At 34.8% G+C, this 27798-nt stretch overlaps 1 protein-coding gene across 1 annotated transcript in view; it reads left to right on the top strand.

Moving 5' to 3' along the window:
- Positions 1 to 1568: 1568 nt before the first annotated feature.
- The window catches only part of WDR36 (WD repeat domain 36), a 44193-nt gene continuing 17963 nt past the window's right edge, over positions 1569 to 27798 (top strand). Inside the window, exons 1-15 of the mRNA XM_037801798.1 lie at positions 1569 to 1833; positions 4191 to 4218; positions 6479 to 6579; positions 7512 to 7629; positions 15629 to 15761; positions 17252 to 17306; positions 18579 to 18711; positions 19010 to 19185; positions 19534 to 19654; positions 20137 to 20202; positions 21317 to 21403; positions 22590 to 22735; positions 26031 to 26145; positions 26632 to 26797; positions 27035 to 27143. Coding sequence (XP_037657726.1) covers positions 1672 to 1833; positions 4191 to 4218; positions 6479 to 6579; positions 7512 to 7629; positions 15629 to 15761; positions 17252 to 17306; positions 18579 to 18711; positions 19010 to 19185; positions 19534 to 19654; positions 20137 to 20202; positions 21317 to 21403; positions 22590 to 22735; positions 26031 to 26145; positions 26632 to 26797; positions 27035 to 27143 — 1716 coding nt within the window. The 5' untranslated portion in view covers positions 1569 to 1671. The remainder of the gene's footprint in view (positions 1834 to 4190; positions 4219 to 6478; positions 6580 to 7511; positions 7630 to 15628; positions 15762 to 17251; positions 17307 to 18578; positions 18712 to 19009; positions 19186 to 19533; positions 19655 to 20136; positions 20203 to 21316; positions 21404 to 22589; positions 22736 to 26030; positions 26146 to 26631; positions 26798 to 27034; positions 27144 to 27798) is intronic.

Raw genomic sequence — 27798 nt, forward strand, 5'->3', positions numbered from 1 at the left:
GAAACTTTTCACTAAGAGAACTGCTCAGAAACAGTCATATTTAGCCTTTTACAAAAGCACTGCCTTAGAAATGACAACAAATAAGACAGTCATGTGTTTTATTTACCTAAATATTGCAAAGCTACAATGTATTGAATCTATGATCTACTATATCCACCACAGCATTCTATACAGTGGTCCTCCTCTTCTTTGGTTCTAACCTAGAACCACTGTCATCGGGTACATCTCTAAGTGAAAACAGTGATGGCTAGTTCCTTTCTTCCCACCACACCCTTTGCTGGCAGCTAAGTAGTAAGCAACAAAAAGAGGCAACTCATGGGGGAGAAGTGAGCTCTGGCCAACTGCTAAAAATGGAAGACTCACAATCAGCCCATAATACCCTCTCTTCAAAAGATCACAGTCCAACAGCTAATATGCTTACCAACTACTACCATACTAGATTTTCCAAGACAGTTCTAATTTTCAAACTTCAGGTCAGCCCTAAATTCAAATTGTACTGCCATTAATTAATTATGTGACCATGGGCAAGTTAGCTAAACTTTTGGAAACTCAGGTTCCTTATCTTATGTGAAATTGGTTATGAAAATACTATTGCTGAATGTATGTTCCTCCCATCCTCCAGCTGCCCTTCAGTGATCTCTCCTCTCCTCCCTCATCTAAACCTTGCGCTAGTATGAATTTTGGCATTAAAGAATTTTGGAAATTTGGACAACTCATTTAACCCCACACCAGTTTCCTCATTTGTAAAACAGCAATAATAACATTTGCCCTAAGTACCTCACAGCTTCATTTTAAGAATTATATTAAGATAATGGGTGCCAAAGGCTTTGTAAATTGTTAAGTCCTGATCAGTAAACTTTTTAAATTTTCTGACTAAACTGCTAATATTTTCAGGGGTCTTTGTTTATGATTATAAAAGCAATATCACATTGTACACAATTCAGAAAGCCCTTAAAAACGTACCCAGTAATTAATTAAACTCATTTTTACATATTTCCAAGCTAAGTAAAAAATCAATAATCCACTAATATTCTTTTTTTTACTATGAATAAGCTCAGTGAAAAACAGAAACAAAACCAATCTATTACAGAAAATTTCAATCTTATTCTGAAGTAGAAGTATTACATACTCTCACATACCCCTTCTCCAGCTTCAACAATTATTAATTTGTTTCATTTATACCCCCACCCCATCCCCAACCATTCTGAAGCATATCCCCAAACATCATATTATTTCATCCGAAAATACGTCAAGAATTTTAAAAAGCAATCACAAGAAACTATCACGTAAAAAAATTAACCATAATTTCTTAATATCATCAAATATCCAATAATTGTCCAAATTTTCCCGGTAGCCTCATATTTTTATATAGGTATAATCACACATTTGACCTGATTCAATCTGGGTTAAAACATGGCCCTCCCCTCCATCCTCCTGAGCTCCGCGATTCCAAGGACCGTGGTCAGCGGAACCGAAGTTTCGAGTCCCCTGTGAGTTCCGGAGGGAACTTTGTTTTCAAATGCACTGAGAGCAAGTTCCGCACACGCGATTGGCAGCCGGCAGCGGAAGTGCTGATGAGTCAGCGGCTGGCGCAAAAGATTCCAAAGGGAGACGCTGTAAAGGATTGGATGCGTGTTCTCCGTCTGGACCGAAGCCGGGACCGTGGCGGCGATGGAGCGGGGCGCGGAAGGTCGTACTGCCAGCTCGCTCTTCGCTGGGTTCCGGGCATTAGGGCTTTTTAGTAACGATATTCCACACGTGGTGCGGTTCAGCGCGCTGAAACGCCGGTTTTATGTGACCACCTGCGTGGGCAAGAGCTTCCATACTTATGATGTAAGTGATCCTTTTCATCGTCCGCCTTACAGGAGCCACTCGCCCTGGCCCCCCTCTCGGTCCTGGTTACGCTCTCGCTCGCTCTCTTTGTCCCACCTACTTCGACTTCTCTTCCTGACTTCTTTCTCCTGCCCCACCCATCACATCCACGTGCTGACCTAGCCCTTGCGGTCCACTAGGGCGAGTTTCAGAAACAACCTGGCTGAGAGGAAAGAACTAGAAGCGTTTCAGTTCTATGGCAATATATTTGTTAAGTAGATATTTATTAATTGCCTTACCTTGAAGATGTAAACGTGATTAAGACAAGGCCTCATCCCCTCGCATTTTAGCGAGAAAGACTTAAAAACAACTTTATTGTGCAATTCGTGGATACAAATTGGGTTTCAGACTAAATAGGTTAGGAGTTCTGTTAAGTGTGAGATTAAGGAACTCTCCACATTTGATAGCAATCCAACCTCTTTCTTAAAACTTCCTTGAGAACCTGTCTTTTACCAACATCGGATATATGGCTTGCTGCCACCCACTCTAAGCCTTACATCAGTTTCTTTGCATCCTCCTTATTCCGTAGCACCGTAATTTAAACCAGGAAACGAAATCGAAGAACAATTAAATTACTTGTCCAAAGCCCTACTGCTTGTAAGTGTTGGTTTTTCTCCTTTAACTTCTCATCATTCCTTGAAATACTTTCATTGTTATTTGTGTGTGTGTGTGTTGGTTTTTGCTTTTGTTTTTTACATATTTTACTTATTTTGTTTTCTTCAAGATAATGTAATCTCTGGGAGAAGAAAAACCTATTTTTGAGGATGAGGTTAATAGCCACTGTTAACTAAGCACTTTTCCATCACCATCCTAAAAAATTGTCTTCTTTGAAGGATTGTGAAACTAAATGAATTATTAGTAAGACCTGGGTGTTGGGAGTGGGTTGAGTTCATGTAAGAAGAAAGAGGGGAAAGGAATGGGAGGCTTCCCAAAGCCTTGGTTAGTAATGGAGAAAGGTTGGGTTAGAGTGGCATGATTAATATTGCATGGGTACTTACTGTTACCTTTCTTCCCACTTGTTCCTTGCTTGCTAACCTTTGGGTTTGCTGATCAAAGTTTCCTCCCTGAAATGCCGCTTTTCTAATTGTTTTATTTCAAAGAAGTGTTGAAATCTTATTTTTGGCATGGTGTCTTTCCTGACAAATCGCACACACACATATTTTTCCTTGTGCTCTACTTCCAAAGAGACAATCTGGTTAGGAGAATAACAGGTTTGTGTGTTTTATAAAAATTTAGCATTCTACTTCTGGGTGCTCTGGAATTGTCATTGTAATGACAATTACATGGTTTTTAAGGTCCCCTCTAGTTCTAACACTGGTGATGCATTTTTTAATTTTCTTTCATCATCATATCATAGTACGTAGATGCTGTTATGGAAGGACTGTCTTCATTGCTAGGATGAACCAGTGCATTGGGGGATGACTTTTGAAACTGAAACTAACCTGGGAGTAAAAAAAATGGCATTAGTCAACCCAAGTCACTAGTTTGGGCCTCAAGTGCTCTATTCCATGGCGATGGCTATTTTAGTGTTCCCATACTTCCTATAGATTAGTTTTTTCTAAAGGGGAAACTATAGACAAGTTGTGGAAAGGGATGATGGTGGTAAAGACGCTAAAATATATGATTTACTGTTTGGCTTCATTCTAAATGTTTTGCGCAAATTTGTTCATTGAATTTTCACAACATTCCCATAAAGTAGGTGTCTCTAATTTACAGATGAGGAATTCGAGGCACAGGAAGGTTAAGTAACTTTTTCAAGGTCACAACAGTTGGTTCAGTAACCGTAGATCCCCACAGTGAACTACAGTCTGTGAGCCAGTGCCATGCACCACTGCTTGTTGTAGTATAACCCAGGATCTATGATGGTTTTTGTATTTTTAAATGGATAGGAAATATCAAAAGAATAATATTTTATGACCCATAAAAATTGTATGGAAATCAAATTTTGGTGTCCATAAATAAAGTTTTATAGGAATAGAGCCACACACATTCGTTTGTGTATTTTCTGTGGCCACTTCCATGCTACAGTAGCAGAGTTGGATAGTTGCTACAGAGACAACATGACACACACAGACTGAAATATTTACTATCTGGCCCTGTACAGGAAAGGTTTGCCTACCCCTGCCATCACCACTGCTGGTGTAGTTGAAAGTACAAGCTTTCCTTATCCTGAAAATTAGAGGTAGTAAGTGCCTTTTTTAAGGACAGCATAGCTAATTTATGTATGAAGTTGTATCTTAATCTTTAAATGTCAGGTAATTATAATTGTCTGGGCTGATGAAAATGTATTTAATCTTTTTTTTTTTTTTTTTTAACAGGTTCAGAAACTTAGTCTAGCTGCAGTAAGTAAGTGTGGAATTTATTCTGAATTTATGCATGTTTATTATCTTCTCTTAATTTTTGGACATAAGTTTAAGACAGAAAAGTTGGAAGAATAGAACAAAGAATTCCTGTATACTGTTCCCCCAGATCCCCAAATGTTAACTTTTTACTGCGTTTGCTTCCCTCTTTCCTCCCCATCTCTCCCATCTCTCTTTGTATGTACACACACAACCTAGTATTTTTCTAAACCATTTGTGAATAAATTGCAGACATGATGTCCCTTTACCCTAAAACGTGTATTTCCTAAGAGCAAGGATTTCCCTTATAGAAACACAATAAAATTGTCAAAATGAGGAACTAAATATTTATACAATATTCTTAACTAATCTGTTAACTTTATTCAGATTTTACCAGTTGACTCAGTAATGTCCTTTAGTCTTTAGTCTCCTTTAATCGGGAACCTCGCTTCAGACTGTGTTTCATGACATTGATATGTTTGAAGACTACAAGCTACTTCTTTTTTTAGAATGTTCTTTTTGTTTTTGTTTTTGTTTTTTTTCTTCCTGATCAGATTCAGTTTATGTGCTTTTGAGAGGAATAGCACAGAAATGATGCTGAGTTCTCAGTGCATAATACCAGCAGGCACATGCTGTTGGTTAGTCCTTTTCATGGCAGTGATAACTGATTATTTGCTTAAGGCACCATCTGTCTGGAAGCAACACATTAAAGTTACATTTTTCCCCTTTGTAATTACTAAATATCTTGTTATATAAATAAATATATATATTTTTGGATGCTGGGGTGTTGGAATAGCTGAAAGGAGGTAGATAACATGGTGGAACTGTAACCTATAACATCCTTTGAAATTTGCTCTATGGCTACTCGTTGGATTGTGTTTTGAAAGTTGTCACCTTTCTGTATGTACCTTATGTTGCATAATAGGGAAAGAACTGAGACTGTGGAACTGTAACCTCTTAACAGTTTTTGAAATTACCTATATAACTGCTTGCTGAGCTGTACATCAAAAGTTGACAGCTTTTTGTATGTGTATTTTACAATAATGGAAAAAGCTGAAGTTGTGTAACTGTGACCCATGACATTCTTTGAAATTTGCTCTCTACTTGTTGAATTGTACTTTGAAAGTTATCACTATTATGTATATATGTTGAAGTTCATAATAAAAAAAATTTTTTTTAAGAAATATCTTGTGGCAAGCACATTGAGACTGTGTAAATAGCCTTTGAAAATGTTTCACCCACTGCTTTTAGCATTTGGTGATGATTTTTGCCTGAAATAGCTGTTAGTATGATAGTTGCTGAATAGTGATTTTCTGCTTCCATCATTCCTTCTAATGTAGGAAAGAGTTTTCCCTTTCCCTGCATTTTGTTATTTTTTTCCAATGGAAGGAATATTTATGTTTTTGAAATCTGCTTATAAAGAATGGCTTGCCAGGGCTGAAAGATTCTAGTTTCTCTGGCAAATATGGTCCTTGTGAGAGAAACAGAGGGGACGTATAAGGTATCCAATATGTATGTCTGATAAACTCACATTTTTAAGATTAGGAGGCAGAAGAAAGGCACTGTAACTTAAATTGAATACAAAAGTGAGTGATAAACATAAAAATAGTATTATGGAAACAGTATCCCAAAATAGAATGTACTGTGTGGAAAATGTTTAAGACATTCCCCTATGTTCCTACTCCCCCAAAAGGAAATTTAAAAAAAAAAAGGTCAGTGTGGCCAAGATAGTGAGACAGTAATTGAAAAACTTATGTCGTGAGAAATGGTTAGAAGTGATGGGCATATTTACCTTGGAGAAGACCAAGTGGATATCATATTAATTGTCTTCAGTTATTTGAATAGTTGATATGTAGAAGATCATTTGGAGTTGTTTGGGGCTGGTCCAAAGGGTAGAGTTAGATAGGGATCTAGGTTTTGATTTATTCTTAAGATTTTCCTGGAGTTAGTGAACTTGATGTTCCCAGAGGTGTTCACACGGAGGATAGATGACCATCTGGATTATGTTTTTAAGTCTGCAAATGATAGACATTTAGTCTTTTAGGGAAGGTCAAGATGATTTCTTATTCTTAGTCTGACAGTTGCTATTTGATAGCTAAAATAACGTTAAGTTCGAAATTTTTAGTCTAATTCTTAGCTCTCATTTTTATTTATATACTTTTTAAAAAATTATAGCCATGAAAATTATGTTTATACTTAAAGTTTCTGTTTTGTTCCAAGATCTTAAATCTTTGTGACTTTTGTTTTTCTATTTTCTTTTTGCTTAGGTAACTCTGTTCCACAGGATATCTGCTGCATGGCAGCTGACGGGAGGCTAGTCTTTGCTGCTTATGGGAATGTTTTCTCCGCATTTGCCCGTAATAAAGAGGTTGGTATCACTGATCTGTTTTAACTTGTCTGTCTCATGTGGTCAGTAGTCAATTGTCATGATAGTGGAGGGAGCTTTAACGTTGCCATTATTTACCTGGGACACTCTTGAAATATACATAGTTGTTTTTTTTCAATGCGTATTCAGTTTTCTGGAGGGAGAACATTGATTTTATGAAATACCTAAAAGGATTAGTTAAAAACTGATGGTTTAGTTCAATTCTCTTTATCAGGGATGAATGCCAGAATTTCTTGGGCTGCTTCAAAATTTTCCTGTCCAATCAGATCTCATCTCTGGAGCTTCTTTGTAGAGTTAGTGGGGTAGGACTTAGACATGTATGTTTTGAAATAGCTTTTCTAGGAGATTTGTATTTGCACCACTGCTTGGCTTCTTCATTATGAACAACTCAGCCCACAACTACTTTTCTAAGAACCTGGTGCTTGCTCCCTATTTGGAGAAAGCTAGAGTCTCTTTTCTCTTTTCTCCACTCTTAAGGAAGGATCTTTTCTGGTCAGAGTCTAGTGTTTGGTTTCTAAGTTTTTCCTGGGACAAATTTGAGAGATGACCTGGCTCTAGGATGCATGGAGTTAGTCTGGCTGAATTGGGTGAGGGACCCACCTGTGTCTGCCTGTCTGCCCTGCCTCCTCATTAACCTCAAGTGGGAAGTCCTTAAGCCCTAGAGGTCACACTCTTTGTTCTTTTTTTTTTTTTTTCCTTTGTTCTTAATCCATGCTTTATTTCCTTACTGAACTAGCTAAGGGAACAGGTAAATGTGCCTGATGCCTTGCTCTTTGTTGATATAACCTTGGATAATCAAAAGTTGACTACATTTCTTAAAGCTAGCTTCTTCAGTATTAGTATGCTTTTTGATTAATATGAATAATATTACATGATAAAATAATATGAAATTCTTTTAAACTTTAACATTGTAGGTAGTACATACGTTTAAGGGCCATAAGGCAGAAATCCATCTTTTGCAGCCCTTTGGGGATCATGTTATCTCTGTTGATACTGACAGCGTTCTTATTATTTGGCACATATATTCAGAAGGTAAGAATTAACTAATTTAATTGCTTTGTCTTGAGATAGTATATATATAGATAAAATTAAAAACCTATGTAAATGTAACTTCTATACCAGAGGTTTCACGTGTAACCAGTAAAAGAAATTTTTTTTTTGGAAAGAATCTTGGACATATATAAGAAAAGAAGGTTCTTAAGTAGGAAATAGGCAATTTTAATCAGCTAGCTGAATGAGCTAGTTATAACCTATTAAATGTTCTTCTCAACTAATACTTTCTGGTGCAGTTCTTCAAGTTTTATGATTTGTTATATCATTTATGTTTCCTCGGGAGTGAATGTTGATGTAAATACATAGCTCTGTAATTCTTGGTTTGTATTTTAAATTTTCAGTAAGGAATTTATAACAGTAAACTTGAAGATCTGAAGTAAAATATGTAACTTTATTCTCAGAATATGAATCAAGTGTTTTTCACTGTGAAATTCTTACAGAGCTTAACTGTGTTCATGGGGCTATGTGTTTTCAAAAGTTGGGAGTTTATCACCAGAGCATCCCCACCTTTCCTTAATAACAGACTGGGTTTGTCATGAATTAAAGCTTTTAAATTCTTTAATCTGTTTACAGTTTTTAGCTTATATCACCTCTTGATTAATTCATTGTTTGATGCAATATATTTATTTTTACTAAAAGTCCTAGCGACTTACCCTGTTATTCTATTCCCTTGTGCGAATTACTCACTCATTTCTTTGTTTTGTCTTTGTCCAAGTGAAGTGAACTGAATTCCAAAAGTATTTCCTGCGTGAATGGATGTTAGAGGGCCTGTTATAAGGTTATAGAATACAGTTTTCCAGCTTAGCAGGCTTTCTTTTAATGCTGAGCCCAGCTTTTTGTTGCTGTTACAGCATGACATTGAACCAGTGTCTTCAGGGAGCTGTTTATAATAGTGACTTTAAACAAAACTGTTACAGATAGTTACAGATATTTTAAAATAACATTTACAGTAAAGTAAAGTTTAAAATTTTCGCCTGTTTCTATGCTTCTTAAACTGTAATACACATACTCCTGGGGGTATGCAGCAATGTGCCAGACTGTGAAATCAAAGGTTAAAGACAGTGTATCTTGGATATGCAAGTATATTGGAAGATTTGGTGGAAGATTGTTTTAATCATGGGTGAATGATAAAGTAGAAAATAAAATGCCTCATAGAAATTTTTGGCATTGCATGTAAGATTACAAAGAATTCTTTGATTTGGTAGCAAGTTACCATAGGTGTTCTGCCTCCCTCTCCCGCATGCCTGCCAGGCTGTAAGTTCTTTCCCTTTCATATGTTAAGAGGGTCTTCTGTGGAAATGTGTGAGAAGCACTGTTGGGTTTTTTTCCTTTTTATGTTTTATGTTTTTAAAATTTTCTTAAATTTTATCAGAGAACATCTAGGTTTACAGAAAAAATCATGGAGAAAATACAGAGTTCCCGTATCCCTTCCCTCAAACACACGGTTCTCCTTATTAACACTTTTCATTAATTGTTACAATTGATGAAATATTATTATAATTACTATAATGATACTATTAACTATAGTCCATAATTTGCATTGGGGTTCACTGTGTTGTACAGTCCTGTTTTACTTTTTAAAAATTTTTATTCTGGTGACATATATACAACTTAAAATTTCCCCCTTTTAACCACATTCAAATATTTAATTTGGTGGCATAAATTACATTGATAATTTTGTGCTACCATCACCACCATTCATCACCAAAACTTTTTCATCACCCCAAACAGAAACTGTACCAATTAAGTGTAAACTCCCATATCCTTAACCCCACCCTAGCCTCTGGCTCCTGTATTCTAGTTTCTGAATTTGCTTATTCTAATTATTTTGTATTGGTGAGATTATACAGTGTTTACCTTTTGTGGCTGGCTTATTTCAATCAACATGATGTTTTGAAGGTTCTTCCAGGTTGTCACATGTATCAGAACTTCATTCCTTTGACAAAATAATACTCCGTTGTTTGTATGTACCATAGTTTCTTTATCCATTCTTCTGTTGGTAGACACTTGGGTTGCTTCCAACTTTTGGCAGTTGTGAATAATGCTGTGAACATCTATGTGCAAATATCTGTTCAGGTCCCTGCTTTCAATTCTTTGGGGTTTATACCTAGAAGTGTGATTGCCAGCTCATGTGGTAATTCTTTAATTGACTTTCTAGGAACTGCCAAACTGTTTTCCATGGTGGCTACAGCATTTTACATTCCCTTCAAAAGTGAACAAGTGTCCTGTTTCTCCACATCCTCTTCAATATCTGTTTTCTTTTTTTGTGAATAGTATCCTTTTAATAGTGGGTATGAGATGGCATCTTATCGTGGTTTTAATTTGCATTTCCTTAATGGCTAATGATCTTTTCATGTGCTTCTTGGCTATTTGTATATACCTTTGGAGAAATGTCTATTCAGGTCTTTTGCCCATTTTTTAATTGGGTTGTTTGTCTTGTCGAATTGTAGGATTTTTAAATAGATTCTGGATCCTAAACCTTTATCAGATATCAGATACGTAATTTCCAAATATTTTCTCCCATTGTGCAGGTTGCCTTTTTACTTTCATGATGAAGCCCTTTAACACACAAAAGTTTTTAATTTTGATGGAGTTTCGTTTATCTATTTTTTCTTTTGTTGCTTCTGCTTTGGATATAAATCTAAGAAACCATTGCCTAACACAGGGTCTTGAAGTTGATTTCCTATGTTTTCGTTTAGGAGTTTTATGGGCCCAGTTCTTATATTAAGGTCTTTGATCCATTTTGAGTTGATTTTTGTATATGTAAGGTAGGAGTCCACCTTCATTGTTTTGCCTATGGATATCCATTTGTCCCAGCACCATTTGTTGAGATTATTCTTTTCCCATTGAGTGGGTTTGGCGCCCTTGTCAAAGATCAGTTGGTCATATGTGAGCATTTATTTCTGAACTCTCCATTTTATTCCTGTTGTCTTTATGTCTGTCCTTGTACCAGTACTGTGCTGTCTTGATTACTGTAGCTTTGTAATAAGTTTTACAGTAGGGAAGTGTGAAGTCCTCCAACTTTGTTCTTTTTCAAGGTGGTTTTGACTAATCATGGTCCCTTACCTTTCCATACAGATTTGATGATTGCCTTTCCATTTTGGCAAAGAAGTCTGTTGGAATTTTTGTTGGAATTGCATTGAAACTGTAAATCACTTAGCAGAAAATTGACATCTTAATTATATTTAGTCTTCTAATCCACAGACACAAAATATCCTTCCATTTATTTAAGTCTCTGATTTCTTTTACTAATGTTTTGTAGTTTTTCTGTGTACAAGTCATTTAAATCATCTGGTTAGATTCATTCCTAGCTATTTGATTCTTTTAGTTGCCATTGTACATGGAATTTCTTTCTTGATTGGCTCTTCAGAGTGCTCATTTCTAGTTTATAGAAACACTCCTGATTTTTGCATGTTGATACTGTACCCTGGCACTTTGCTGAATTCATTTATATTAGCTCTAGTAGGTTTATTGTGGATGTTTCAGGATTTTCTGTATATAGATCATGTCATCTGCAAAATAGTCAAAGTTTTACTTCTTTCTTTCCAGTTTGGATACCTTTTATTTCTTTTTCTTGCCTATTTGATCTGGCTAGAACTTCTACTACAATGTTGAATAACAGTGGTGACAGTGGGCATCCTTGTCTTGTTCCTGATCTTAAAAGAAAAGCTTACAGTTTTGCACCATTGCATATGATGTTAGCAGTGGGTTTTTCATATACGCCCTTTATCATGTTGAGAAAGTTTTTGATGACTGATTGAATCTCTTTACTTATTATTGGTCTGTTGAAATCTTCTGTTTCCTCTTGGGTCAGTGTAGGTAGTTTGGGTGTTTCTAGACTTCATCCATTTCTTCTAGGTTTTGGAGTGTGTTGGCATACAGTTGTTCATAATACTCTCTTATAACCTTTTTGTTTCTATAGATTTAGTAGTATTGTCCTCTCTTTTGTTTTTTATTTTAGTTTTTGCACATTACCAAGCTAAACATTTGTTGATCTTAGTGATCTTATTAAATAACCAGCTTTTGGTTTTGTTGATTCTCTCTATTGTCTATCATCTGTTTCATTTATCTCTGCTCTAATCTTTATTTCCTTCTTTTCACTGTGGGTTTAGTTTAGTTTGCACTCTTTTTTCTCGTTCTTTAAGTTTGAAGTTAGATCTCTGATTTGCGATCTTTTTTTTTATTAATGGAAGCATTTAAAGATACAAACTTACTCCCAACATTGCATTCGCTGCATCCCATGTTTTGGTATGTTGTATTTTCATTTTAATTTGCACCAAGATATTTCTTCAGTCTACTCTGTGGTGTTCTTTCCTTTCAGTTTGAAGAACTCCTTTAGCTTTGCTTGTAATGTAGGTCTAGTGGTAGGGATCTCCCTCACTTTTTTCTTCTTTATTAGAGAAGTTGTGGGTTTACAGAACAATCACGTGTAAAATGCAGGATTCCCATATCCCACCCCTCCACCAACACCTTGTATTGATGTGGAATATTTATTACATTTGAAGGTAGCTCATTTTTATAATTGTATGCTAATTTATGTCCATGGTTTAACTTAAGATTCACCGTTTGTGTCATTCCATGGATTTTTTTTAAATTTTTATTCTGTTACCATATACACAATTTAACATTTCCTCTTTTAATCATATTCAGATATATATTTTAGAGCTATTAATTGCATTCACAGTGTTGTGCTACCATTACCACCATTCATTACCAAAACATTTCCATCATTCCAAGTAGGAACCCTGTACATTTTAAGCCTTAATTTCCCATCCCCTATCCCACCCCTCAGGCCCCAGACTCTGGTAACCAATAGTCTAGATTCTGGCTCTATGAGTTTTCATATTCTAATTGTTTCAAATCAGTGAAATCATACAATATTTGTCCTTTTGTGTCTGGCTTATTTCAGTCAACATGATATCTTCAGGGTTCATCCATGTTGTAGCACATATCAGGACTTCATTCCTTTTTACGGCTGAATAATTTTCCATCATATGCATGTACCATATTTTATTTATCCATTTATCGGGTGATGGACACTTGGGTTGCTTCCATCTTTTGGCAATTGTGCGTAATGCTGCTGTAAACATCAGTGTACAAATATCTGAGCACCTGCTTTCTATTCGTTTGGGTTTATACTTAGTAGTGGGGTTGCTGGTCATATGGTAGTTCTATACATAGTGCTCTGAAGAACCACCAGATTCTCTTCCACTGTGGCTACACCATTTTACATTGCCACCAGCAATGAATGAGTGTTCCTATTTGTCCGCATCTCTCCAACACTTGTTGTTTTTTGTTTTTTTTTATTGAAATCATTCTCATGAGTGTGAAATGGTTTATCACTGTGGTTTTGATTTGCATTTCCTTCATGGCTAATGATGTTGAGCATCTTTTTATTTGCCTTCTGGCCATTTGTATATTTTCTTTGGCAAGCTATCTGTTAAGTCTTTTGCCCATTTTCTAATTAGGTTGTCTTTGTTGTCCAGTTGAAGGATTTCTTTATATATACTGGATAGTAATCCTTTATCAGATATGTAGTTTCCAAATATTTTCCCACGTTGTGTATGTTGTCTTTTTACTTTCATGATAAAGTCCTTTAAGGAACAAAAGTGTTTGATTTTCATGAGGTCTCATTTTTCTGTTTTTTCTTTTGTTGCTTGTGCTTTGGGTAAAGTCTAAGAAACCATTGCCTAATACAAGGTCCTGAAGATGCTTCCCTGTGTTTTCTTCTAGGAGTTTGATAGTTCTGGCTCTTATATTTAGGTCTTTGATCTATTTTGTCCCCCTCATTTTTGAAATACACTCTTGGTGGATAAAATTATTGGTTGGAAAAAAATAAATAAATTAAATAAAATAAAATAAAAAATTATTGGTTGGCAGTTGTTTCCTTCAGCACTAGCATTCCACTACCTTCTTTCCTCCATGATTTCTAATGAGAAATCTGCAATTAATCTTTCTTGGATTCCCTTGTACATATATGTTGCCTTTCAGTGGCAGCTTTTAGGACTCTCTGTCCTGGGAATTTGACAGTTTGACTACTGTCTGTCTGGGCATGGTACTGTTTGGATTTTGTTGGGCTCTTGAACATGCATATTCCTGTCTTTTCATTGAATGTGGGAAGTTTTCTGCCATTATTTCTTTGAGTATGCCTTCTGTTTCTTTGTCTCTTTCTTCTGGGACTCCTATAATTTGTATATTGGTACACTTTATAGTGTCCCGCAGGTCTCTTAGGGTCTGTTCACTTTTTTCCATTCTTTTTCTGTTCCCCAGCCTGAATCATTTCAATTTTCTTGTCTTCAAGATCACTGATTTATTCTTCTGTCAGTTCCAGTCTGCTTTTGAAACCCTTTAGGGAATTTTTCATTTCAGTTATTGTGGTTGGGTTTCTTTTTGAAGTTTCTGTTTCCTTATTGAGATTCTAATATTGTTTATTCATTGTTTTCATGATATCTCTTAGTTCTTTCTCCATGTTTTCCTTTATCTCCTTGAGTATATTAAGAATTTGTTTTTTAAAGTCCAAAGTCTGGTCTTCTTCATTAGTGGTTTCTGAATTTTTATCTTGTACCTTTGGCTGGGTCAGTTTCCTATTTTTTCATTTATCTTGTTATCTTTTGTTGCAAACTCATGCCTTTTAATACTTTAATGTATTAACTCTGGGATTTAGTCCTTTAGTTATCTGTTCCCTAAGTTTGTATCCAGATAGTGATATGACAGAAATTTCCTCAAGTGACAGGAGCTAATAAAAGCAAACCAATGCATTAAAAAAAAAAAAACCCTTTTCTAGTCTTCGCAGATTGGCTCTGAATTTGCTGGTGCTCTTTTTGATTTGGGCCTCCTATCCAGAACATCAGCCTGGCATGAATAACCTCTATTTTATCTGAGCCTGTGTAGAGCCTGTGTCTTGTCCTGGGCTTGTGTCTGCTGGTGGCGTTCGGAATTGCCAGGTTTTCCCCACTACTCCCCTTCTGGGTGTTCTGTTACATTTCTTAAAGCAGGTAATCCTTTGCCCTAGTCTGCTCTGACTTAATTGTTTCTTTCACTGCTTTAGCTGTCAGCAAACAGCTTCTGCCTAAAGGGCAAGTTCTGGGAGGGTGAGCCAGAGAAGAGTTTCCTGGTTCAGACTTTAAGTTTCCACCAACTAGGTTGGCACTGATATGCAGATAATCCAGTACGTGCATGGGGGTTACTTTGCTCCCTGAGGAGCATTGCCAGGGAACTACAATAGCAACACAGGCTGGCTCCACACCCTGCTGGGGAGAGGACAAGGGAGGTATCACCAAGGGTTCCATGAGCTTCTCCTAGTTTTTTAAAAATGCATTTTCTTGATTCAGCACTTGCCCAGTTATTACAACACTATAAATATTTTCTGAAGTTCTGAGACAAGTGACTCTGCCAGTTTTTGCTAATTGTTCGAAGATTCTTTGCGGGAATGGCACCCTGGAGCATCTTATGCCTCCGTCTTGTTTCACTAGGATTTATCTCTCTCCACAAGTACTGTTTTTAATTGCATAATAACCTCTTACTTTTTATATCTTTGAATGGCTCTTTAAACTCTCCAGATACTTGTTTTTTCACTTCCTGAAAGAGCTGAGTTTAAGCACTTGGTTCAGAATATTCTCTCTGTCTTCTGATCCCATTATAAAAATATTAAGGCTGATCCCTAAATCAATTTTTTTTAATCCTTATTTTTCCTTTCTGTAAGCCAATTTGGCAGTGAGTAAAATTTATAATTGTATTTTTGTTAGAAGGTTTAGAAAATTCTTGGCAGTCTAGGATTATATTTATTAGTTGCTATTCGTCACTTTTATTTAATTTCTTAAGGAATGTTTATGTTAATATATAAATCTTTGATTCACGTTAGTATATAAGTTTTGATGTTATAAACATTAAGTGATAATTATATGGGTATATGAAAAACATTCTAAACTATTTTATAAGAAGTAATTATTTATTATTTATATAACTTTTGCTTTTGTAGAAGAATACCTGCAACTGACTTTTGATAAATCTGTATTTAAAATTTCTGCAATTTTGCATCCGAGTACCTACTTGAATAAAATACTTCTTGGCAGCGAGCAAGGAAGCTTGCAGTTGTGGAATGTAAAATCCAAGTAAGCACTCTATTTTGAAAATAGCATCAGTAATTCCCCCTTTGTCCACATCTAGTCTTCCTAATGCGTACTTAAAGCCTCTCAATTCACCTTGCCCTTTTCTATTTATGTGGAGTACTCTCAATAAATATACCTGTTTTTGGAGTTGTTGCTCATAAGATCACATATGTGAAAGGTGACATGTGATCCTGTCACATGGTAGGCTGTTTCATAAATGCTTCTTGAAGACTGTATTCTGATGGCCCAGTAACTGTGTGGAGAATCCATATAGCTACAGAGAAGGCTGTAGCCATGAGAAAATAATTAATAATTATGTGATTGTCACTGAGTGGCTTTTGGTTTTCATTTAAACTAGTGATAGCATTTAGAAATGGTTTATAATTCAAAATACTTTCATCATCAATAACTAGCATAAAGAACATCTGCTATAGTATTGTATAGCTGAAGAGTGAGACAAATGATTTTAAATTCTTCAACTATTATTTGAAACTTTATCCAGAAAAAAAGAAGCAGCTCAGGATTCCTTGTATGGCATTAAAGAAATCAAGTATACAAAAAACTGGACTGTCCAGATTATTATTTCCAAAGCTCTGATAAATTCAAAAGGGGAAAATAAGATTATCAAAGGTTTAATGTTTTTCCTAGTTCTCTGTTTTAAGTCAGTGTTTCAGTTCAGTTTAACACATCATTGACTACCTACTTTGTGCTAGCTCAGAGGTAATGCCGGAGATTGTGTGTCTGCCCTTATAGTGATCTACTTAGGTTCTTTACATAGTGTTTACCTTCTTTATTGTATATTGAGTATCCCTTGTATAATCAGTGAGTGTGCTGTAGCTGTGCCTCATTTATAGAATTTAATGATTTAATACTTTAATGATTATTATAAAGATTTCAGATAACACTGCTCCATGGACTTATTTTTTTATCATTCATGGCGCAATTCTGAAATACAGAGCAGCTTCGTATGTTATATAACAATTATGTAAATAAGATTAGTATTGTAGTTTAAAATGTATATTCCCTTTTACGGTATTATTTCTAAAAACATTGCAGTGAAAAATTCTTAAGAGTTCTTCTGATATCTGCCTGAATTCTTAGATTTTTTTTTTAAATTGTAGTCTATAATATAAATGGTTTTTATGTACATATTTTTTTTGTACTTATTAATTTCCTAAAGATGTGATGTAGCATTAGCAGTTAACAGCTTGGGATCTGGAATCAGTGTGTGATTAAACATGAGCTCCTAGCATAGTTATTTCACATCTCTGCCTCAATTTCTTTATCTGGAAAGTAATGGTAATAATGCCTACATCATGAAATTGTTTTGAGTATTAAATAATGTTCTGAGTATTAATACATATTCTTAGAATAGTATCTGGAAGAGTAAAGGACTTAATAAATATCACTTGTTATTATTTCACTTCTTAATATGTAGTTGATTTTGTTTTTCTCAAAAAAATAAAAGTTTTCAACTATTTTTCTTTTTGTAGTAAACTTTTGTATACATTTCCAGGATGGAAAGTTGGAGTGACAGCTCTTCAGCAGGTTAGTACTTTCTGTTAAGTTAAAGAAGAAACTAAGTTGGTTGCAGGGTCTTCTTGTTTCAGGGTCAACCATGATTTTAGACCTAATGGTCAAATGATATAACTTAATTTATCTTTGTAACTCATGCCCTGAAGAAATAGCATCATGGAATTGTAATTGAAAATGAGTGATGTCTTTGCCTTTAAACTTTTGTGGAAATCTTAGTGGTTGGAATTAGGGTCAAGACCTGTGGTTGCCATGGAACCTTTGTTTACCAGTCATTTTAACAAGCATGTAGCCCAGAGTTGTTCAGTGAAGTGAGGGAGGATGTAGGTTATACAAAAACGAAATGTGTCATGATGTTGAGTTTTTTGCTTTGAAATAATGGGGCCAAAACCATAATATGTGACTCAATACTAGCCTCTTCCGAAAAGAACTGGTTTTTGTTTTTTATGAGTCTGTAAAAGAGGTGTGAATGAATATATGCATGCAGAGTTATACATAGTAGATAATATATATATATATAGCCAGTGTACCTTTCTTGTCTTTCTGAATATCCATTGCCTATAACTGGCCAATTTATAAGCATTCCCATGTTTCTCTCATTACCATCAACCTTGCTCTGCTTTTCCCTACCCAAAAGATGACCCCCAGAGGTAACAGATGATTAGTTCCTTTGAGGGAATTACATGGCTTCTACACAGGGTCTAATATGTAGTAGGCACTTGATGGTAAATCAATGAAGTGTTTAGCCTGAAACCATTTTATAATGTTAACTGTGCTTTGGTCTTAGTGTCCCAAAATAGAGAAACTCATAGTAGAGCCTGTATGTAAGACTATGGTATAAAATGATTAGAGCTGGAAGACTAATTAAAAAATTTATTTTACCTTTTAGGTAAAATAAAAAATTAACTTCCTCTGTAGTTGGCCTCTTATGTTGCCATGCATGTGGCAAGCCATTATTTGTTTTCTAGGAATTGTCCTCTTTTTCTTTGTTCATCCAGTCGATGATCTGTAGTGATTTCACAAAGGAGCTTCTTTTCCTATTAGGGTTGTTTTCTTCCCAGGTCAGCTACATTTTGGGGGTGGGGAAGGGATGATGACTGACAGGTTTGCAACTAGGAAGCAGCTTCAAAAAATCATTCCTAAATAGCAATTAAGGTATGCCTTAACCTTCAGAAAGACATTCCATTATTTCTTTTGATAGCACGTAACTGACATAAACCATCAAGGTTATTAAAACTTGTTTGACTAAGAATATAATAATAGTAAGTTTTGTAATTGAATTTTCAGGCCCCAGCTGTGGATGTTGTTGCAGTTGGTCTTGTGTCGGGTCAGGTTGTTATTCACAACATTAAGTTTGATGAAACATTAATGAAGTTTCGTCAAGACTGGGGACCGATTACTTCGATTTCATTTCGTACAGGTATCTTTTAACTTATTTTTTGGTAAGAGTAAAGAACATATTAAAGTGCATTGCTTTGAAGATTATAGAAATTTGCTTGACAGATGTTTTCTTGTAATTTAATCTAACAGAAATGAATGAAATACTGGCATTAGAGGGAGCCAAAGGAATGTGGATAGGTTATTGGTATATATCTTTGTTATACCTTCTTAGTGTTTTCTAACTTCGTAGATTAAAAGGATAGGGAGAAGAATTGTCAAGTTTAGTTGTTTTAAGGCATAGAAGTATTTTTCTTAATGTGTCTTATTTTCATAAACAGATGGTCATCCAATAATGGCAGCTGGAAGCCCTTGTGGTCATATTGGACTCTGGGATCTAGAAGACAAAAAATTAATCAATCAAATGAGAAATGCACATTCTACAGCAATTGCCGGACTGACATTTCTTCATAGAGAGCCACTTCTTGTCACAAATGGGGCTGACAATGCTCTCAGGGTATGGTGATTATTATTATTACCATCTTATTAATGGCTCATCTAGCCTACCATTGGCGTTATTACAAGCTTGCTTTAATGTATCAGCCTTAAACCTAGAAGATGAAAGGAATATGGAATGAGATATTGGTATTGATGAAACTAAAAGCATAGCAGGCAACATGATTGCCAGGAAGTGAAAAAAGAGTGACACCTTATCTACCACCACCTCCCACCACCCCTCTCCTGTAGTTCCAGGGTTAGGGGCCTGGCAAGTACTACCCAGTGCCAGTTGATTTAAGTGGGAAGTGATTTGATTGCTTGCAGTTAGTGCATTATGGAAGAAACTTACCTTTTCGTTTCTTGGCAGATATGGATATTTGATGGTCCTGCAGGTGAAGGACGGCTGTTAAGATTCAGAATGGGTCATAGTGCTCCTCTTACCAAGATCAGATATTATGGACAAAATGGACAACAAATTCTTAGTGCAAGTGAGTTTCTGCTTTGTGCTATTAGTTTTTTCTAGCAAGTATTTATTGAGAGTTGGGTGTTCAATATTTTATTAGGTTTGATGTTTACACATTTTTAGATTCAAGTATCCCTTCAAGTGACTTGGAAATGTGAGTAAAACTGAGGCACATCTCTATGATTATTCAGGAAGAGCTTGGAGTGTCATTTTATTTCCAAGTCTTCAAAGATAGAATGGTCAAATTCAGAAAATTTAGCCTTTGCCTCTTCCACTAATAATTGGCTGAAAATTATTAGTTCCTCATCTTATTCCTTGTTCTTACTGAATGGCATTCTATGCACAATTGCGTATTCTAATGAATTAGTTGCTTTCTGGCTCCCCTTTAAAATTCTCCAAACTGTAACACAAGAGGTTTTTATATTATCTAATTTTATAATGTCTGTGATTCAAATGGTCCATTGTTTTGGTGAAACTTGATTAGGAATTTTCTGTATATGTAAATAGGTCAAGATGGAACTCTTCAGTCGTTTTCCACGATACATGAAAAATTCAATAAGAGTTTGGGCCATGGTAAGTCATTTACAAGATGGACAAAAAGGTCGTCACTAAAGAATCATTTCAAGATTCTGTGAGACAACTGGACAAGGTTTCATCCATTTCCTCTTTTCTTGGATGGAATAAAAATAGATATGGAAGAGGCAGTAGTGAGATTCCTAAGATCAGAATTGCTTATAGTAGCAGTCAAGGTGCTGCTATAAGGCTATTGGAAAGAGTTAGACATCTTGTATGGTACAAACACACTGCTGCCACCCACAAGGCATCGGTGTTAACGTAGCTTGAATACCATGTCAGTGAGACTTCCACCCATAACAAAGCTAGAATTTTAAAATGTAGAGTACATTGGATCATCAAAGCTAGCAGTGTTCAATCATTTTGCTGTAAAAGGCTCATTTTATTCTCTTTCCCATCCCATGGTGTCATCTTTTGAAAGATTTTGTTAACAAAACTAAAGTGTTTTTCAGTTTTATTACTAATTACTCTTTTTAATGGCTGTCCTGGCTGTTCATATATATATGTAAGCTTCCAGATGAATTTGAGGGTCTCTTTGTAATGGAAATCCAAAGTACTTCCTCTTTGAATTAAATTGGAGAGATTTGATATCTTTAAGAATACTCTCATCTAGGAATATAATATTTCATCTTTCAAGTTGGATTTTTTTAGTTTTCCTTATGTTGATCCTACATATTTAAGTTTTGGGGTTTTGTTTTTTGTTTCTGCTGTTATGAATATGTTCTTTGTTACATTATAGCTCTAACTAGTTATTGCTACATAGCAGAGAACTTTGTATCCTGTATCTGGCCTCAGAAACTATTCACTGGCCTGAGTGAAACTGATAATTACTAATAATTATTTGGTTGATTGTGTTGATTGATGTGACCATATCACAATCATATAATTTGCAAATAATGATATTTTACCTTTTTTCTGTTGTTTATACTTCATAATTCATTTTCTTATCTAATTATGTAGGTTAAGCTTCACAAATAATGTAAATAATAGTTTTGTTTCTGTGTTAAACAGGAATGTCTTGAACTCTAGTTATGTGACAATGAATAGCACTTTTTTATGTTCATTTTTCATTAAGAAGGATTCATAGCTATGTTCCTGTCTCTTCCAACCCCAGGATTAATAAATAAAAAGAGAGTCAAACGTAAAGGACTTCAGAATACCATGTCAGTGAGACTTCCACCCATAACAAAGTTTGCAGCAGGTATGTAACTTCATACTGTGTTCTGAGACATCCTGGTTTCTCATCTATTTTCTATTGTATAGTGCTTTATTTCCTCAATTTTCGTAAATAACTTTTCAAATATTATTAAAGGTCCAGAAGATAAACCCAACTGCATGGTAATCTTGTGTGTAGATTTAAAATGAGTTCTTTATAATGTAAACTAATCTCAGTTTTCAGGCTTTGCTCTTCTCTGTAAGAGCAATTAAAAAACAATCTTTGCATTCCTCACCACAATCAATTTTAGAATATTTTCATTACTCAGAAACAGCAACAAAAAAAAAACAAAACAATCTTTGATTTTTTAGCCTTTCTTTTTATTGTGTCATATGCCCAATGTAATAACTGGGAAAGCAAAGCACAGTAACATAGGGCTAGGGCTCTGGCTAATTTAATCAAGATCAAGTATATTGAGGCCTTAGTATGCTACGCCATTTGAGCAATGCTTCATTCAAAAGAAGTGGTTTTAAGAAAAATGTAGATAGAAGATGGGTTAGCTGAGTTAAAATTGTAATAGGAAATAACTGGAGATACCATTTCCAATTCAGGATTACTGTAACAATCTTATCCCTGGTATTTCTTTAACATTGATTACCCTCCTGCCTGTTTTCTGTTGTAGAGCCTAAGTGATCTTTCTCGAAAGCACATCTGATCTTGTCACTCACTTCTTAAAAGCCTTTCGTTGGCATCTTGTTGCTTTTAAGGTAGAATCCCCTTTCCTTATCATGGCTTGCAAGACCTTTTGTAATGTGGTCGCAGATGCCTTCATCTACTCCTACTCCTCTCCCCAAAATACTTCTTACTTATTGTGCTTGCTTTTGTTCAGTTTCTTGAGTGCCTTCATCCACAGCCCCACCCTGGTTAATTTCTACTTGTTTTATCACTTCTTCCAGGGAGCCATTTAATACTCCCTCCATATCTCTTAGTAGAATTCTTCCTGAGTGCTCTTATAAGACATAATCATACTTTATTGTAATTTCTTCTTATCAATATCTTTCCTTTGACTGGAAGCTCATTGCTATCAGAGATCACCTGTTTTTTTTTTATCAGTGTGTCTCTTGTGCCTGATGATAACATGGAACATTAGATGGCAATAAATAATAGATGAATGAATGAATGAATGAGGAAATGAAAATCAATTTGATTTATGAATTTAATTATGTTTTAGAGGAAGCTCGTGAGAGTGACTGGGATGGTATCATTGCTTGCCATCAAGGTAAGCTATCTTGCTCAACCTGGAACTATCAAAGATCTACAATAGGTGCTTATTTTCTCAAGCCCAAAGAGTTGAAGAAAGATGACATAACCGCAACAGTAAGTGAGCATGTTTATGAGACATTTTTTCCTTTAGCACTGTGCTGTGATATTTTTATCATAATTATGTTTACTAATGATAATATTGGTTGAAAGAACATATTTAACATTATGACATTATGTCAGTGTTCCAAATTGAAGAGTTATTATTTTAGGTTGAAGTTAAGCTTTATACATAACCAGATGTCGTATTTGGTTACTTTTAATTTTCTAATTAGTATAGGTTTACTTAGAATACCCTTTGAAGTTGATTTCTTCATTTATTTGTACACTTTCTTACCTGGATTATGTTCAGCATACAGTATTAAGTTCAATGAATATGGATCTTAAAGTCCTCCTTCCTTCCTTCTTCCCTTCCTCCTTTTCTCCTTTCCTCCCGTCCTCCTCCCTCTCTCTCTTCCTCTCTTCTCTCTCTCTCTCTCTCTCTTGCTAATCTAATTTTATAGCTTTTTCATCATCACCAAAAGAAACCCTGTACCCCATTAGCATTAATTTTCTGTTACCCCACCTGCCTGTCTTCCCAGCCCTAGACAACCATAGTCTGCTTTTTATCTCTATGGACTTGCCTATTTTTGATGTTTCATATTAATGGAATTATGCAGTATGTGGTCTTTGTGACTAGATTCTTTAACTTAGCATAATGTTTTTGAGGTTTATTCACATTATAGCATTTGTCAGTACTTCATTTATTTCATCTTATGGATACTCTAAATTTTATTAATCCATTCATCTATTGATGGACATCTGGGTTTTTATTTTTTGACTATTTAAAATACTGCATGAACATTATTGTTCAAGTTTCTGTGTGGACATATGTTTTTATTTCTTTTGGTTTTACACCTAGGAGAGGAATTGTTGGGTCATAAGATAAAACTATGTGTAACATTTCTGAGCAGCTGCTAACCTGTTTTCCAAAGGTCTGCACTATTTTATGTTCCCATCAGCAATGTATGAATGTTCTAATTTCTCTACATCCTTGCCAGTGCTTGTTAATACCTGTCTTTTGCCATGTTGGTCAGTGGGAAAGTGTATCTTATTTTGGTTTTGATTTGCATTTTCTTAATGACTAATGATGTTGAACATCTTTTCATGTGCTTATTGGTTGGTTGTATATCTCCTTTGGAGAAATGTTCAAATCCTTTATCCATTTTTTAGTGTTTTTAAAAAAAATCTTATTATTATTTAATTGTAAGAGTTCTTTATATATTCTACATACAGGTTCCTTATTTGATATATGATTTGCATTGTAAGCTCTTTTTATTTTCGGTATCATTTGCAACACAGGATTTTAAATTTTGATGAAATAGAATTTAGCTTTTGTTCTTTGATTTCTAGTGTTTTGTTGAAAAACTATTGCCTAACTCAAGATCATAAAGATTTACTCCTATGAGCTTCTAAAAGTCTTACAGTTTTAGCACTTAAATTTCATTTTTGTGTATGATGTGAGGTAAGGGTTCACCTTTATTCTTTCACATATGTTTATCCAGTTATCACAGCACCATTAGTTGAAAAGACTAATTTTTTCCCATTCAGTGCTATTGTAATGTAATTGTTGTGGATTGTTCACCGTTGGTGTAGCAAATATAGTTGACTTTTATATATTGATCTTATATCCTACAACCATGCTAAATTTATTGGTCAAATTTTTAGTAGATGCCTCTATTTTTGAAAATGCTTATTAAAAGTTTAAATCAACATTTGATCCTATTTTGTACAAATGACTTTGTATGTATGCTGTATTCTCTATACTACCAAAATCGAGTGTTAAGCTTGTATTATATTCTCTAAATTTGCCTTAAACTTGTTTAGAAACTCTACCTGTACATTGTTGAGTGGTAACTGTGGTAGTAGCAATAATGATAATTAAACTAACGTTGTTATTATGCTTACTTTGCCAGGCCCTTTGCCTAGCATGTATTATTTCATATAATCCTTACAATAATCCTATGATAGTTTCTATTGTTAGCCTCTTTATAGAAGGTAAAACCAAGGCTTAATGTAATGCCTAAGGTCAGCAAAGTGAGTAAGTGGCAGAGCTGGGATTTGAGTGGAGGATGTTTCATTCTGGACCCTACATTCTTAATCTACAGCCTATAGTGTTCACTTTTGGGATAGTTAGCATATGTGCATAACAGTAGTAATATTTAACTGCTACTGAGTCTTTTGGTGGTGACTTTAGCTACCTGGAATAAAGCCGGTAAAACCAGTAAGTATTAAACAAACGTAATTATTATAGAGACCATGCAGTAAAAAATTATTATTCAAAAGCAACTAAATATTTTTGAGACAATACCTGTATATATACCTGTATATATATATTTCCTTCAAGGTAAGTGATAATTAAAATATTATGTGTTTTGGGGCTTTTTAATTGAGCATTTTAGCTAATGGTTTGTTTTAGCTTTGTATCAACTGTGGAAGCAAGTACAGAACTAAAGTTATTTTAGTTTCTATGGCTGCTCAAGAAAATACCATGCAAAAAGTTGACTCAAACAATGGGAATTTATTAATAACATCATAGTTTTGAGTTTAGGAAAAAGTCCAAATCAAGGTGTAATCGAAGTGATGCTTTCTTCCCAAAGACTGGAATTCTGGGTCTGTCTGCTAGTTATCCTTGGTTCATCTGTCAACATAGCAATGTACATGAGATCTCTCCTGGCCTCTACTTTGTCTTATGGGTCCCATTGACTTTCAGCTTCTGGCTGCTCCCTCTGGCTTTCTCTGTCTGAATTTCATTCTGCTTATAAAAGACCCCCAATAATAGGATTAAGACACATCTGATTGTGTTGGGCAACCACTTAACTGAAGTAACGTCATCAGAAGGTCCTACTTAAAATGGGTTTACACCCACAGGAATGGATTAAGTTTAAGACCATGTTTTCTCGGGTACGTTGCTCCAAATCACAACAAAAGTAAAGAGAAATTAGTCAGTGGAATGCTTTGATGATAGCTCTGATGTGAATAAATTAAAAATTGAATGCCAGCATATATACAGTTCTCTTGACTTTGTAAATTTCAGTTGAGTCAACTTTGGTTATGCTTTGTTGTCTTGGATAATGGTAATGTCTTCATACTTCTTAGGGAATGGAGATAGAATTAAGCATGTTTATCTTTGTAACCCCCAAAAAAATGACGTGAGTAAATTAAATGTTTAAGAAAATCAATGAAGCAATTCATTTATCATGCTTTAAAAAAAAAAAAAAAAAAGTTGATGAAAAACACTTTGCAAACCAGAAAGCACAAGAAAAGTTGTTTTCTTGTCATTTTGTGTTTATTTTTCCCCCTTCTTTTGAAGGCAGTGGATCTAACTTCTTGTGGTAACTTTGCTGTAATTGGCCTCTCATCAGGAGCAGTAGATGTATACAACATGCAGTCTGGTATACATCGAGGAAGTTTTGGCAAGGCTCAAGGTACTAAAGCTGTTTTGTTTGGTTGGGTTTTTTTGTTTGTTTGTTTTTGTTTTTTTCCCCCATAATACAAATTGACTACAAGGCTAATCATGATAGCTGGCATTTACTAATTCTTAAGTGCTAAGAGTTTCAGATGGTTATCTTCAGCCCTGTATGGCAGTTACAGCCTTCATACCCATTATAAGCAAAATGTTGAAATACTTGAATAAAATCATCGATTCATTAGGGGAAATTTCACAGATGTTATACAAGTTAAATTTACCATCTTTTGGAATCTTTTTTGTGACATCAACCTGATGGATTTTTTGTTTACCTGACCAATAAAAATAATGAAGAATCCTTTCCCTATTCTCCCCATATCCAGATTAATTTCAAGATATTAGAGGATATACGTAGTGAGAGCTTAGATGTAAAGGGAGTCATTCTTGATGCAGTGTTCAGAGAGGTACTGCCCATTTGATTTTTTTTCCTCTTTTAACTCTGTAGCTCATGAAGGATCTGTTAGAGGTGTTGCAGTGGATGGATTAAACCAGCTGACCATTACAACTGGTAGTGAAGGATTACTCAAATTCTGGAACTTTAAAAATAAAATTTTAATCCATTCTTTGAGCCTTGATTCATCTCCAAATATGATGCTGCTACATAGGGACAGGTAAGAATTTTCTTTTAATGATAATGATGATAGAGTTTCTTCTTAATGTTTTTGGTAAAAGTTCTTTAAGTAAACCACATAATTTATCAACTGTGGAAGAAATCAGACTTCTAATAAAGAATAGCAATTTGCTTGATTTCCCTGAAGATACACTTGATTAACAAAATTAAGGTGTGTAAGAGATACTAGTTTTGGTTTTTTGTTTGTTTGTTAAAACTGATGTGTTTATTTTGCTAGTGGTATTCTAGGAGTTGCCCTGGATGACTTCTCCATCAGTGTTCTGGACATAGAAACTAGAAAGATTGTCAGAGAGTTTTCTGGACACCAAGGCCAAATAAATGACATGGTAAAAATGTTAGAAGTTTAAATATAACTTGACTCATTTCTAACTTTGAGTTAAAAGCTTTTCAAATAATTAAAAATTGTTATCCTTTAACAGCCTTAAACATATATAAGTTGAGGTTTTCAAAATAAGTAAAAATCTGAGGGCTGATTTTAAAGGAAGAAATTTTTGAGGAAAATTTATAATGAAAAGAAGTTTAATATTTCTCAGAGAGTTGATGCCATCAGATTAACAGTATGGTAGGAATCATTTGCCTGGGATATCCATTACCTGTTTTATTCTAGTTTAGTGTTTCTAAAGTTTATGTATCTTAACTCCCAAGGAGTTTAATTAATAAAAATATTTTTTAACTTAACTGTTATGTTCTTATAGTGGGATATATGATATGATAAGTAAGTCAATTTAAAAAGTGTATGTTTCATTTAAAAAGGTTTTAAAATAAATTTGTCAGTTGACTATGTTAAATAACTCATCATTTTGCGTCAATTGCATATATTTTAATTTATTTGAAAACAGGAAGAATAAAAATAAAATCCTAAACTCTGCTTAGTGATAAACCCAAAAGCTACGTTTTACTTATCACTCCTCAAATCCTCAATCCTTATCAGATGCAAAACTTAGAATTTGCACTGCAAACCCATTTTCTTCCAAATAGAAA

The sequence above is a fragment of the Choloepus didactylus genome, chromosome 13, assembly GCF_015220235.1.
Source record: "Choloepus didactylus isolate mChoDid1 chromosome 13, mChoDid1.pri, whole genome shotgun sequence".
Classification (NCBI taxonomy): Eukaryota; Metazoa; Chordata; class Mammalia; order Pilosa; family Megalonychidae; genus Choloepus; species Choloepus didactylus.